The sequence below is a fragment of the Scyliorhinus canicula genome, chromosome 2 (genome assembly GCF_902713615.1).
Source record: "Scyliorhinus canicula chromosome 2, sScyCan1.1, whole genome shotgun sequence".
In the NCBI taxonomy this organism is placed as follows: domain Eukaryota; kingdom Metazoa; phylum Chordata; class Chondrichthyes; order Carcharhiniformes; family Scyliorhinidae; genus Scyliorhinus; species Scyliorhinus canicula.
The window spans coordinates 266,708,543-266,723,442 of record NC_052147.1 but is presented as its reverse complement, the minus strand read 5'-3'; the positions used below and the strand labels follow the sequence as shown (position 1 = coordinate 266,723,442).

At 46.3% G+C, this 14,900-nt stretch overlaps 1 protein-coding gene across 7 annotated transcripts in view; it reads left to right on the top strand.

The window, feature by feature from the left end:
* ptpn4a (protein tyrosine phosphatase non-receptor type 4a) overlaps positions 1–14,900 on the top strand; it is a 428,771-nt gene that overhangs the window by 151,641 nt on the left and 262,230 nt on the right. For all 7 annotated transcript variants that reach the window (XM_038790048.1, XM_038790047.1, XM_038790049.1 and 4 more), the window contains one exon: positions 5,125–5,232. In XM_038790048.1, coding sequence (XP_038645976.1) covers positions 5,125–5,232 — 108 coding nt within the window. The remainder of the gene's footprint in view (positions 1–5,124; positions 5,233–14,900) is intronic.

The following is a 14,900-nucleotide window of genomic DNA, read 5'->3' as shown; positions in this document are numbered from 1 at the left end:
GAGGTGGATGGAAGAAATGTGGAGGATACAACTACAATAAGGCGGGTGAAGGGGTTTGGATAAGAGTATAGGGAGAAGGCCAACTGCTTGTTGGCAGGCCGGCTCCGCTGGCAGGTGGCAGCAAAATAAATTGTTCAGGTCTGGGGTAGGGCAGAGGAGCTAATGGTGAATCAGGTGTTTGAAGAGTTTTATAAGAATCTGTATAAGTCTGAGCCCCTGGAGGATAATAATAATAGTAATAATTGCTTATTGTCACAAGTAGGTTTCAATGAAGTTACTGTGAAAAGCCCCTAGTCACCACATTCCGGCGCCTGTTCGGAGAGGCCAGTAAGGGAATTGAACCCGTGCTGCTGGCCTTGTTCTGCATTACAAGCCAGCTGTTTAGCCCAGTGTGCTAAACCAGCCCCAGTCAGACATGAGGGATTTTCTGGGGTGGTTGGAGTGTCCTGAGGTGGGAGAGGCGGAGAGGGCAGAGTTGGAGCAGCCTGTGGGGATGGAGGAAGGGTGGATGGCGATGGGAAAGGTGCTGACGGCTATCGAATGATTTCCCGGTTGAGTTTTATAAGTTTCTGAATAAGATGGCACCGCTGCTGGAGGAGATGGTTGAGGACGTGGTAGTGAAGGGCGTACTGCCGGAGACTATGGGACAGGCATCCATTTCTCTGCAGCTGTAAAAGGATAAGGACCCAGCAGAGTGTGGATTGTACAGGCCAGTATATAGTTATTGAATGTGGATGCCAAGATTCTGGCAAAGGGGGTCATTCTTCAGCACCATGTTGGCAATTTTACATGTGGACCGAGAGCCCAGTCCTCTGGGGGCCATATTCGGGGTGTCGGACTTGTTAGAGCTGCAGGTGGTAGCGAGGGCAGATGTTTTAGCCTTTGCCTCGTAGGCTGGTCTTGTTGGGGATGGTGGTCGGCTTCTCCATCCTGTGCCTTGGTATGGTTGAGGGATCTAATGGAATTCTTGTATTTGGAGAAGGTGACATTTTGCTCTGAGAGCAACTGAGGGGTTCCAAAAGTTCCTTACTTGGGACTGACACTCATGAATGGTTTTCTTGTGAATTCTTGAGCATTCACTTGATGTTCCTCACCCAATTCCCATCCCTTCCCTAGACACTGAAAAATAACTGCACTTCAAACTAACTGCTTCAGTGGGTGATATAGAAGCTAGTGGCATGTAACGACAAAAATCTCTCCCTCAACATCAGCAAAACTAAGGAGCTGGTCATTGACTTCAGGAAGCAAAGTATCGTACGCACCCCTGTCTGCATCAGAGGTGCTGAGGTGGAGATGGTCGACAGCTTCAAATTCCTAGGTGTGCACATCACCAAAATCTGTCCTTGTCCACCCACGCTGACGCTATGACCAAGAAAGCACAACAGCGCCTATACTTCCTCAGGAAACTAAGGAAATTCGGCATATCCACATTGTCTCTTACCAATTTTTACAGATGCACCATAGAAAGCATCCTATCTGGCTGCATCGCAGCCTGGTATGACAACTGCTTGGCCCAAGAGTGCAATAAACTACAGAGTTGTGAACATAGCCCAGTTCATCACACAAACCTGCCTCCCATTCATTGACTTTGTCTACACCCCCGCTGCCTGGGGAAAGCGGGCAGCATAATCAAAGGCCCCTCCCACCTGGGTTATTCTCCCTTCCAACCTCGTCCTTCCGGCAGGAGATACAAAAGTCAGAGAACATGCACTAAAAGATTCAAAAACAGCTTACCTGCCGTTACCAGACTCCTGCATGACCCTCTTATGGACTGAACTGATATCTCCACAAATTTGGATTTGGATTTGTTTATTGTCATGTGTACCGAGGTACGGTGAAAAGTATTTTTCTGTGTGAAGTTCAACAGATCATTATGTAAGTGAAAAGAAAAGGAAATAAAAGAAAATACATAATAGGGCAACACAAGGTACACAATGTAACTACATAAGCACCGGCATCGGATGAAGCATACAGGGTGGAGTGTTAATAAGGTCAGTCCATGAGAGGGTAGTTTAGGAGTCTGACAACAACTGGAAAGAAGCTGTTTTTGAATCTGTTTGTGCGTATTCTCAGACTTTTGCGGTCTTTGGCCGAGCAGTTGCCATTCTAGGCTGTGATGCAGCCTGATAGGATGCTTTCTATGGTGCATCTGTAAAAGTTGGTGAGAGTTAATGTGGACATGCCGAATTTCCTTTGTTTCCTGAGGAAGTATAGGCGCTGTTGTGCTTTCTTGGTGGTAGTCTCGACATGGGCGGACCAGGACAGATTTTTGGAGATGTGTACCCCTAGGAATTTGAAACTGCTAACCAACTCCACCTCGACCCCATTGATGCTGACAGGGGTGTGTACAGTACTTTGCTTCCTGAAGTCAATGACATCTTCTCTTCTGAGTAGTACACTCCATATGCTTCACCTAATTTCTATGTGTCTCTATTTTCATGTATGGAATGATCTGCCTGGTCTGTACACAGAACAATACTTTTCACTGTACCTCAGTACACGTGACAATAAACCCAAATCCAAATCCAGTAGTAACATTGCTAAACTGATCATTTCACCGAAAGGGGCTTTTCACAGTAACTTTATTGAAACCTACTTGTGACAATAAGTGATTATTATTATTAATTCTATGACTGGCCACATAGTTAACTCCCGTCCCACTCGCCTATACTTTTTCTCAGAGGGTTAAAATTTGTCTTCGCTGTCTGACACACACTAAACTCTGTCTTTCTCTGGTGTCTCTGGGCCCTTTTCGCTAGTCTACAGCCCAGTTATTTTTCTACTTTGTTTCTCTCTCTCTCTCTCTTCCTCCCCCGCCCCCCCCAGCCCTCTCTTTAACGATAGGTCCAACCATGCCTCTAAGTACCAAGGCTCATAAAAAGACCTATATAAAACTGGAATCACTCTACCTTCCTTAACACACAAATGCGTGCATATAAATTCAACTTAAAAATTATACATTGTTCATCATAGTAAGCAGACGAACTTGGGGCAGCACGGTGGTGCAGTGGTTAGCAGTGCTGCCTCACGGCGCCAGGACCCGGGTTCGATCCTGGCCCCGGGTCACTGTCCATGTGGAGTTTGCACATTCTCATAGAATCAGAGAATTTATAGTGCCGGCCCTTACAAAGAGCACCCTACTCAAGCCCACGTATCTACCCTATCCCTGTAACCCAGTAGCCCCTACTTATCCTTTTTGGACACTAAGGGGAATTTATCATGCCCAATCCACCTAACCCGCACATTTTTGGACTGTGGGAGGAAACCGGAGCACCCGGAGGAAACCCACGCAGACACGGGGAGAACGTGCAGACTCCACACAGACAGTGACCCAAGCCAGGAATCGAACCTGGGACCCTGGAGCTGTGAAGCAACTGTGCTTATCACTGTGCTACCATGCTGCACCATTCTCCCTGTGCCTGCCTGGGTCTCACCCCCACAACACAAAAAGATGTACAAAGCAGGTGGATTGGCCATGCTAAATTGCCTCTTAATTTGGAAAAAAGAAGAATTGGATACTCTACATTTATATTTTTAAAAAAAGTAAGCGGGCCAACTTAATCCTGTTATGCTATCCTGGGCAAATGCGCAGTTAATTACAGCCCCACGTGCCCCAGAGTCACAACGTAAGTGAATTAACCAATAATTCTCAAATATTTCCTGAAATCTTTGGCCCTTGGCTGCCCAATAATTGCTGCCACCAAGTTTGTAAATTAAAACACAATTCCTGTTTATTTATAACAAAATTAATGGTGAAATGCCCAGCAGATACAGTTGATAAATATTAGTAACTACCTAACTCCAACTGGAACTTGCCTCTCGCACCCTCTGTACGCAGGACAGACAAAGAAGGGGGCAGGAGGAGGATGGAAAAGAAAGAGAAAAGAGTCTTTGTTTCAGATAATGGATCCTTGCAGGCATTCTCCACAGTAAGTTTGGGATCACACTCAATTTTCCTGGTGAGACAGAGTCTCTGTTTCATCGGGCTTTGCTTTTCATTCATGGCCTGCCTTCAGGCCCTGTTTTCAGGAATCTTAACGGCAGCAGGCTTATTGGGGAGAGAGAGAGAGTTAACTGGATCATCTTTTTGGAGAGATTTAACAGCCGTTTTCTGGAGAGGATTTTGCTGATTCTTTTTCCTCCGCTGCCAGAACCAAAAGTGAAACTAAAATGGAACTTTGTGACTCTGAAAAACATTCCAGAGGGATAATATCCAAACTCCACTGGGCAAAGCACACCTTCCGTACTGACCACAAGCCACATCAGTCAAACCGGGTTGTTACGGAGGCTAGCCAATTTCCAATCACCAGTCGAAAACAGCACAGCCTTCTGGAAGCTGCTTGTTTGAATTAAAGGCTGCTTTGCGTTGAAATCACAAATCCATTAAACATCCATGCATTAAAAATGTAACAGCAAAAATAAAGGAAAGGGAAAATAAGAGAATAAACAGGAAGGACCCTTACAATCCTACTAAAATCTAGGACAACTTAACACATGGCAAGATTTGAATTCAGTTAATAAAATCTTATAAAATTGAAAGCTAGCCTCAGTTATAGTGACTATGAAACCATCATTGATTATTATTAAAAACTCATCTTGTTCAATAATGCCCCAAGGAAGGAAATTGGCCATTCTTACCTGGTCTATCCATTTTTTTCTTTTTCTTTAAGAAATTTAGAGTACCCAATTATTATTTTTTTACAATTAAGGGGCAATTTAGCATGGACAATTCACCTAATCTGCACCATCTTTGGGATGTGGGGGCAAAACCTACGCAGGCACGGGGAGAATTTGCAAACTCCACACGGACAGTGATCCAGGGCTGGGATTCAAACCCAGGTCCTCAGCGCCGCAGTCCCAGTTCTATGTACTGCGCCACCGTGCTGCCCACCTGGTCTATCCTACATGTGACTCCATACCCACAATGATGTAGTTGACTAACTTCCTTCTGAAAAACCCTGCAAGCCACTCAGTTCAAAAGAAATTAGGGATGGGCAACAAATGTTGGTCTTTCCAGTGATGTCCACATCCATGAAAGAATACATTTTAAAAGTAATAATTTGCTATGCAATACCACATTATTTGACAGAGATGTTTATGGTTGTTCTATTTTTGATTTTCCAGAAACACGATCAGGGGCATATTCTATTAGATTTAGTCTTCAGACACCTTGATCTGACTGAACGAGACTACTTTGGTTTGCAGCTGGCAGATGATACATCAGACAGCCCTGTGAGTATTAATTTCTGTGTCCCCACTTGGAATAAATTCAGAAGCTGCGTAATTGACTAGTAACTAAAATGAAAAATGTGTTCTCACGTGTGTTTGCGACTTGTTAATGTAAATCCACGTGATTTAATGTTAACCATTCCAAGATTTTTTTTCATTAAAAATGAGCTGATTACTTTTTAATGATCTTCAGGCACTTTGCTGCATTGACATGGCGTAACATTTTTGTTGGCGACACATGTCCAGAGTGTAGGCTTCCTTGGTTGGTGTAGTGCACTATAAAATCAATGTGCAATAACGTAGTATGTGCTGTGCAAATTTAATGTCATATTTGGGCGATTGTTGTTTGACGTAGCAATCCTATCCTGATCGTATAATATAAAGTGGTTTGTCATGAGCTGGAGGACGTATTTAATTCTTTTTTTTTGTGGGGAAATATTTTTATTGGTGTTGTCCAGTTTGACAGAGTAACAGCTCATCATGGCTGATATTTTCTCATCCCCACCCCCCCCCCCAAATCTGAGTAGCTGTTGGCCTCGAACAAGTCTTGGAACAGGGTGATGAATGACCCCCACACTTTGGAAGTCCTCACCCGACCCTCCAATGATGTACTTGATCTTCTCCAGGTGGAGAAATCCCGACAGGTCTGCCAGCCAGTCTGCAGCTGTGGGTGGGGCGACTGATCGCCAGCCGAGCTGGATTCTCTGACGTGCCATTAAGGATGATAATAATTATAACTTATTGTCACAAGTAGGCTTCAATAAGGTTACTGGATACTAAAGCCAGGGATTCAGCCCTCTTCCCCACATGAAGATCTGGCTGGTCCGATACCCTGAAGATTGCCACTCTCAGGCATGACTCCACAGTCACTCCCACAACCTTGGACATTGTCTCGAAGAAGGCTATCCAGAACTCGACAAGTCTGAGGCCTGCCCCAGACATGACCGGACCTCCCTGGCACTGTTCAGGTTTGTCCTTCACCTCCGGAAAAAATCTGCTATTTCGGGTTCTAGTCAGGTGGGCTCTGTGCACCACTTTAAACTGCATGAGGCTGAGCGTAGCACAGGAGGAGGTGGAGTTGGCCCTGCTCAGTGCTTCGCTCCAGAGCCCCCAACCCATTTCCATCCCCAAATTGTCCCCTCATTTCCGTTTGGTTTTGTCCAGTGGTAATGTTGTCCTGTCCAGGAACCGTCCGTATATGTTCCCACAGTTCCCCTCTCCTTGCTCTCTGTGTTGATTTGTTCCCCTCGTAGAGTGCCTCTCAGGGCCCTGGGGTTCTTTGCTCTCACCTTGCGGAGAAAGTGTTTAATTTGGAGGTGCCTGAGCTCCCATCCCGTCAACAGGTCTAGGTTCCCCGTCAGCTCGTCCAAGGTCTCCTGTCTGTCCCCTATGTAAAGGTCCGATGGCCAGTGGTTCAAAAATGGGCATCCCTGCCTTGTGCCTCTGTGTAGCTGGAAGTATTCAGAGCTGGTGGTTTTGTACCGAACGCTTGCCTTGAGGGCGTTGTACAAGAGTTTCACCCACGAGGTGAATCCTGTCCCCAGCCCAAACCGCTCTAGTAGGTACTTCCATTCAACTCTGTCAGAGGCCTTTTCTGCATCCAGGGAGACAATCAGAATGTTCTCTCCCCGGAAGGGGTCATTATTACATTCAACAGCTGCCTGATGTTTGCAGTTAGCAGCCTATCCTTGACAGAGCCCGTCTGATCCTCTGCGACCATCCCTGGTATGCAGTTCTTCAGTCTCTTGGCCAGGACTTTCTCGAGTATGTTTGCGTCTACATTAAGCAGTGAAATGGGTCTGTATGATCCACTTTCTGTCGAATCCTTGTCTTTTTTTGGGTATCAACGATATTGTGGATTTGTGTTAGTATAGGAGGCAGGATGCCCCTTGCTAACGGGTCTGCAAACATGTCCACCAGGTGTGGGGCCAGGGCTGGTGTGAATTTCGTAAAGAAGTCAGCCGGGAACCCGTCAGGTCCCAGCGCCTTACCCCGCCTGCATGGAGCTGATACTCTCCATGACCTCCCCCAGTCCTATTGGTGCTTGCAGCTCCCCCCGCCTATCGTCCCCCATGACTGGAAAATCCAGTCCATTGAGAAACCGTTTCAGATCCGCATCCCCTTTGGGAGGTTCGGAGGTGTACAGCCCTCGGTAGAAGGTCTCAAACGCTCGATTACCAGTCTGCCTCCGCTATCCTTCACCTGCGTATTCTCACTCGTGGCTGCCTGCTTTCTCAGCTGATGAGCCGGTGCCTTTTCCCTGTGTTAGCAGAAGGTCCCTGTGGAGATTCACCAGGTTAATCCCAGAGCTGAAGGGGTTGGATTACGAGGAGAGGTTGAGTAGACTGGGACTGCACTCGTTGGAATTTAGAAGGATGAGGGGGGATCTTATAGAAACATATAAAATTATGAAGGGAATGGATAGGATAGATGCGGGCAGGTTGTTTCCACTGGCGGGTGAAAGCAGAACTAGGGGGCATAGCCTCAAAATAAGGGGAAGTAGATTTAGGACTGAGTTTAGGAGGAACGTCTTGACCCAAAGGGTTGTGAATCTATGGAATTCCTTGCCCAGTGAAGCAGTTAAGGCTCCTTCATTAAATGTTTTTAAGATAGAGATAGATAGTTTTTTGAAGAATAAAGGGATTAGGGGTTATGGTGTTCGGGCCGGAAAGTGGAGATGAGTCCACAAAAGATCAGCCATGATCTCATTGGATGGCGGAGCAGGCTCGAGGGGCCAGATGGCTTACTCCTGCTCCTAGTTCTTGTGTCTGGCAGAGTTGGTGCACTGCTTTCCTGGTGGACTCGTTCCCCCTTTTCCCTGTGTCGCCCTTTCTCTGTCCCTATGTCCCACCCCCCCTCCCGACCAGGCACTCCCTACTGGGCGCTGCGGTCCTCCTTGCTTTCCATCTTCCCGTGCTAGCTATTTCTGCTAGTGTGGTGGCCTTCCTCCCGGGGCTGGCCATTCCTTCCTTATGCCCCCTGACTGCCCGTTTTCCCTGTTTAAACCCTCACCTGCCTTCCCCAGTCCTCACTTCTTTCTATGATAGTCTTTCCTTAATGGCCGGAACGAGGCAGTGCAGCCCCACCCAAACATCCTCACTGCCCAATGAGCCTTTTGCTCTTACACAGTCTTTCCCTGCACAACTCTCATCGTTGCCGTGCCTGTCCCATGTCCAGGCCATTGGTTCTGACTAATTAATTTCCTTCCTCCGGGGAGTTAAAGTAGTGTTTTTTTTGGTAAGTGACCCAGAGCCTTGCTGGGAACAGCATACCAAAACTTTGAGCTTTGACAAAGAGTCATCGGACTCGAAACGTTAGCTCTTTTCTCTCCCTACAGATGCTGCCAGACTTGCTGAGATTTTCCAGCATCTTCCCTTTCGTTTTAGCATACCAAAACATACCCCCTTCTTGTACAGTACCGATATTGTCTGGTTAAGCTTGGCCCTGCGTTTTGCTAGATCTGCCCCAATGTTCTGGTAGATTCTGATTTTGTGTCTTTCCCAGGTGCTTGTCGTCTGGCATGCCCACCATAGGATCCTCTCACGGTCCTGATATTGGTAGAGTTTTGTGATAATCGCCCTCGGCTGCTCCCCGGCCTTGGTTTTCGGTCTGTGTGCTCTGTCGAGCTCTGTGGTTTGGGGAAGCTGACTCTCCTGACTAGGTTGCCCAGTATTTGGACGATGTAGTCCCTCGAGTCTTTGCCTTCGATAACTTCCGGCAGGTCCACGATCCAAATATTTTGTCATTAGGACCTGTTCTCCTGGTCCTCAATTTTCCCCCTTCTCCCTGAGTTTCCCCAGCCATGATTGGGTAGTGGACCAAGTGGCCTCATTCTACTCCTATGTCTTAGGTCTTCTGGACCGCCACCAACCTTTTTTACTTCTGTCTCCAGGGCGACGATTCTGTCACTGTGGTTCGATGAGGCCTTACCCAGGTCAAGGATTGTCCTCTCCTGAGTCGCCACTTTCTTCCCCAGCCCACTGATTGCCTTAACATGGTGGCTGTTGCCTCTGCCACTGCGACCTTGACCGCCACCTGGATTTCTATCCTGATCGCCTGCTTCATGGCAGTCAGCACCTTTATCAGGAAGCTCTTCCATCCGTCTCCAGGTGGTGTGGGGAAGGCCAATGCTTGGGTCGCTGGCTGTACTCTCTCCTGGGTGGCACGCGGCCCCTTCACCTCGTGGATCTGATGTCTCGTCTGCCTGCTGGTCGTGGCACTTTCCGCTGCTTCTGCCGCCTCTTCGGCCCCTTGAGCGCCTGTTTGCCGGCACCTTTTCTCGGTTGCCCTCTCTGTTGAGGGATTTATTCCATTGAAATTTGGGCAAAAGCAACTAACAGTGCCTTTTATTTTTTCCTGGCTTGAGGGGAGCCACCCAATGTGCGCCGGCTCAGCAGATCATATTACATCACACTTGTAATTTGATGTGGAGATGCCGGCGTTGGACTGGGGTGAGCACAGTAAGAAGTCTTACAACACCAGGTTAAAGTCCAACAGGTTTGTTTCAAACACGAGCTTTCGGAGCACGGCTCCTTCTTCAGGTGAATGGAAAGGCTTGTTCCAGAAATGTTTATATAGACACCGTCAGGGATGCCCGGAATGCGAGCACCTGCAGGCAATCAAATCATCAAAGATGCAGAGAGAGAGGTAACTCCAGGTTAAAGAGGTGTGAATTGTCCCAAGCCAGTTCAGTCGGTAGGCCTCTGCAAGTCCAGGCTTGTTGGTGGGGGCCGAATGTAATGCGACATGAATCCCAGATCCCGGTTGAGTCCGCATTCATGCGTGCGGAACTTAGCTATAAGTTTTTGCTCAGCAATTTTGCGTTGTCGTTTTGCTGAGCAAAAACTTATAGCTAAGTTCCGCACGCATGAATGCGGACTCAACCGGGATCTGGGATTCATGTCGCATTACATTCGGCCCCCACCAACAAGCCTGGACTTGCAGAGGCCTACCGACTGAACTGGCTTGGGACAATTCACACCTCTTTAACCTGGAGTTACCTCTCTCTCTGCATCTTTGATGATTTGATTGCCTGCAGGTGCTCGCATTCCGGGCATCCCTGACGGTGTCTATATAAACATTTCTGGAACAAGCCTTTCCATTCACCTGAAGAAGGAGCCGTGCTCCGAAAGCTCGTGTTTGAAACAAACCTGTTGGACTTTAACCTGGTGTTGTAAGACTTCTTACTTGTAATTTGAATGCTGGAGAGGCATTGGAAAACCTTGGGGCCGTTCACTCACTGCCAAATACCTAGCCTATGACTTGCTCTTGCCACTGTGATATTTATTTGCCACACAGTTAAGTTGTTGGTTAATAGAGAACCACAGGTTTTTGGTGGTCGAGGACGCGAGGATATACGCAAGCTATATGACAAATAGACCATTTGGCCCAAACAGTCCATGGCTGACTTGGAATGGTGATACCACTAAATGTCAACTGCAGGTGGTTCAGCCCTCTTGTTGGGAATGATAATTGCTGCTTGACACTTGTATGGTGCAAATGGTAATTGCAACTTTTTAACCTATGCCTCGATAATATAGGGGGGCGGGGGGGGGGGGGGGGGGGAATGATGGATCGCTTCATTATATGATGAATTGTAGTTGGAGCTGAAGACCATCAGCAAAACACCCCACTTCTGACCTTTTCATAAGGTCATTAACGAAGAAGCTAAACAGTTTGGCTCAATTCTGGGATGAGATTTTTGACCTCAGCAACCGTAATTGCCTTCCTTTTGTGTCAGTTAAGACTGCAGCCACTAGAGAGTTCTGACCCCATCCCACTGATTCCAGTTTTGCTGGACCTCCTTGGTGACGACCATTTTTCTGAAATTCAACTCCTAAAATCATAGAATCCCTACAGTGAAGAATTGGGTAATTTGGTCCATTGAGTCTGCAGCGATCCTCTGAAAGAGTACCCGACCTAGGCCTAATCCACTGCCCTGTCCCTGCAATCCCACCTCACCGTTGGGCACTTGGGGGGCAATTTAGCATGGCCAAGCCACCTATCCTGCACATCTTTGGACTGTGGGAGGAAACTGGAGCACGCAGAGGAAACCCTCGCAGACACGGGAAGAATGTGGAAAATCCACGCAGTCACCCAAGATCAGAATGGAGCCCAGGTCCCTGGTGCTGTGAGGCAGCAGTACTAACCATTGTGCCACCATGCTGCCCAGTCATATGTTTGAACCACAGCTGTTTTAAGGTCTGGAGCCAGATTACCCTGTTGGATTACAAACCAATCATCGATCAGCACTTAGTGCAGTTTTTTTAGCTCTGTTGGTGACTCCTTCTATCACTTTATTTTTAATTGGAAGAAGGCTGTTACAAGGACGGTTGGATGGGTTGGATTCATTTTGTTTTTAATGGAGAGGTCATACCTGGACAACTATCTATTATTTTGTTTTAAATACTTTATTCCAAACATGTAAAAAAACAGCAACCTATACACACCGACTCCACAAACTCTCAGTGCACAGTTTGAACAATTTTCCTCCTTTTTACCCCCCACCCCGCGACAAACAGTTCCTCAAGCATTGTCATGAACAGCCCCCACCGCGTCTCTAAGCCCTCCTCTGACCCCCTCAAGTCAAACTTAATCTTTTCCAACTGGAGAAAGTTGTAGAAGTCCCCAGCTAGGCCAAGGACCTGGGGTCGATCCCGGCCCCGGGTCTTTGTCCATGTGGAGTTTGCATGTTCTCCCCGTGTCTGCGTGGGTCTCACCCACAATCCAAAAAGGTGTGTGGATTGGTAAGTGGAAAGATAAGTGGATTGGCCACACCAAATTGCCCCTTCATTGGTAAATAAATAAATAACTCTTATTGTCACAAGTAGGTTTACATGAACACTGACGTTATTTTGAAAAGCCCTTAGTTGCCACATTCTGGCACCTGTTCTGGTACATGGAGGGAGCATTCAGAATTCTCAGCTGGTACGGGAATTCAACCCCCGCTGCAGGCCTTGTTCTGCATCACAAACCGCTGCCCAGCTACTAAGCAAAACCGTTCTTCTGGGTACTTTAAATTTATATTAGAAAAATGATCTATTGTAGGTCAATGAGTACAGGGGTGATGGATGAATGGGACTTCCTACAATTTAGGATATAGACAGCAGACATTTGAATGAGCTTTAATTTATAGAAGGTAAAAGTTGGGAGACCAGCCAGGAGGGCATTTAAATAGTCAAGTCTAACGGTAATGGAAACTGTGATGAGAGTTTCAGCAGCAGGGCTGAAGCAGCGCTAGAATCAAGTGAAGTGGATGTCTCTAGGCCATGGGTAAGGGGGTCAGGGGTTATGGGGATAAGGCAGGAGAATGTGGATGAGAAAAATAATCAGCCATGATTGAATGGCGGAGCCGACTCGATGGGCCGAGTGGCCTAATTCTGCTTCCATGTCTTATGAGTGGGTTGTGATCAAAAGCTCATCTCTGTATCAAATACAGCACCAAGGTTGGTCTGGTTCAGCCTCGACAGTTAGTTAGAAAGCTTTGTCGATAACCTGTGGTGATTGGTTCTGATTTCTCTGGAAAGTCTCTCTCCCCAGTCAGGCTGGGTTGTTTGGTTTCATTTTTGGTTCAGAAGCTGGAAGAAGCATTTCTGCTTTTCTGATGAAATCTCTCTTTAAAAATCCAGTGCAAGAGAATTCTTCTCTTCCCCAGTAAGGCTGGATGTCATTTTATTGAAACTGCAAAGGATTCAGGTCAAAACTGGGGCTAGAAGCTGCGTTTGATGCGAGACAAAGGGTCTTAAGAGAGAAGAAGACTTAAAGTTGGGCCTTTCAGTTGAAGGCCCAGTTTAATAACGGCTAAAGTGTCTCTCCAGAAAATATCCAACTGCCTGTGAATACTCAATGACATTGACAGCTGTACACTGGCAGCTTCGATCAATCAGCATGCTGGGAGGAAAGGCTGCTACAAAGAATTCAACATCGAAAGCAAGGCCTCTTATCCATTGTACATTAATTATATTTTTACTGCTTTCCACCCCTGTGTTTGTCTGCCTTGAGTATTGGGTAGTGGGTGAGGCAGTAAAATGGGGGGTAGTATGTTAGCTTGCCGTTATTCTGTTGTAACTACTTTATAGTCCATCTTTATTTCTGTTATAAATACCAGGTTAAAGTCCAACAGGTTTGTTTCAAACACGAGCTTTCGGAGCACTGCTCCTTCCTCAGGTGAGGAAGGAGCAGTGCTCCGAAAGCTCGTGTTTGAAACAAACCTGTTGGACTTTAACCTGGTGTTGTAAGACGTCTTACTGTGCTCACACCAGTCCAACGCCGGCATCTCCACATGTGTGTTATAAATAAGCAGTGATTGTGTTTCAGCTTATAAACCTGGTTACTGTAAATTATTGGGCAGCCAAGGGCTGAAATGTAATAAATGGTGTGCACAGGGATCAGTGCTGGGGCCTCAACATTTTACAATGTATATAAATGACTTGGATGAAGGAAATGAAGGTATTGTTGCTAAATTTGGTAATGATACATGGGTTGGAAAGTAAGTTGTGAAGAGGACATAAGAGGCTACGATGGGATACAAATAGGTTAAGTGAGTTGGCAAAGATCTGACAAATTGAGTATTTAAAAAATGTTTTAAATTAAATTTAGAGTATCCAATTCATTTTTTCCAATTAAGGGCAATTTAGCGTGCCCAATCCACCTACCCTGCATATCTTTGGGTTTTGGTGGTGAGACCCACACAAACACGGGGAGAACGTGCAAACTCTACACGGCCAGTGACCCAGAGTTGGGATCAAACCTGGGACCTCGGTGCTGTGAGGCAGCAGTACTAACCACTTTCCTCGAGGTGGTGGTGAGCTGTGACACCGTGCTGCCCTATGAGAAATGGAGTGTAATGTGGAAAATGTGAGGCTGCCCATTTTGGCTTGAAAAATAAAAATGAAGCGCATTATATAAATATTGAGAGATTGCAGAGTGAGCTGGATATCCTAGTGCTTGAATCAGAAAAGGCTAGTTTGCAGGTACAGCAAATAATTAGGAAAGCTAATAGACTTATCATCTATTGCAAGGGAAATTGAGTAGGGAGGTTATGCTTCAGTTATACAGGGCATTGGTGAGGACACATCTGAAGATTGTGTACAGTATTGATATTAGTTAGGAAGAATGTAAAAACGGAAGTCATTCCGAGAAGGTTCAGAAGATTAAGAGGCGACTTGATTCAAACACTTAAGATGCTGAAGAACTTTGCCAGGGTAGCTGTGGAGAAGATATTTCTTCCAGTAGGAGAATCTAGAAATAGGAGTCACTGTTTTTAACAACAGGGGCCATGTAATTTAAGACGGAGATGAGGAGACTTTTTTCTCTTGAGGGTCATGGGTCTTTGAAACACTCTTCCTCAAAAGGCAGTGGACTATTTTTAAGGCTGAGCTAGATAAATTCTTGATGACCAAGGGGGTGAAAGGTTATTTGGAGGGTACCTGTGAATGCAAAGTTGAGATTACAGTCAGATCAAGCATAATCTTATTGAATAGTGGGGCAGGCTCAAGGGACCAACTGGCCTACTTCTGCTCCTAATTCATGTTGGATGCTACAATGGAGTTATGACCTCTGGTGAATGAACTAAGATTGATCAAATGACTTTCCATCTTTCTAAATGATCTCATTAGTGATTTTAAGGAACTTTAAAATGAAGCCCTGTATGCAAACAAGAATGATGATCT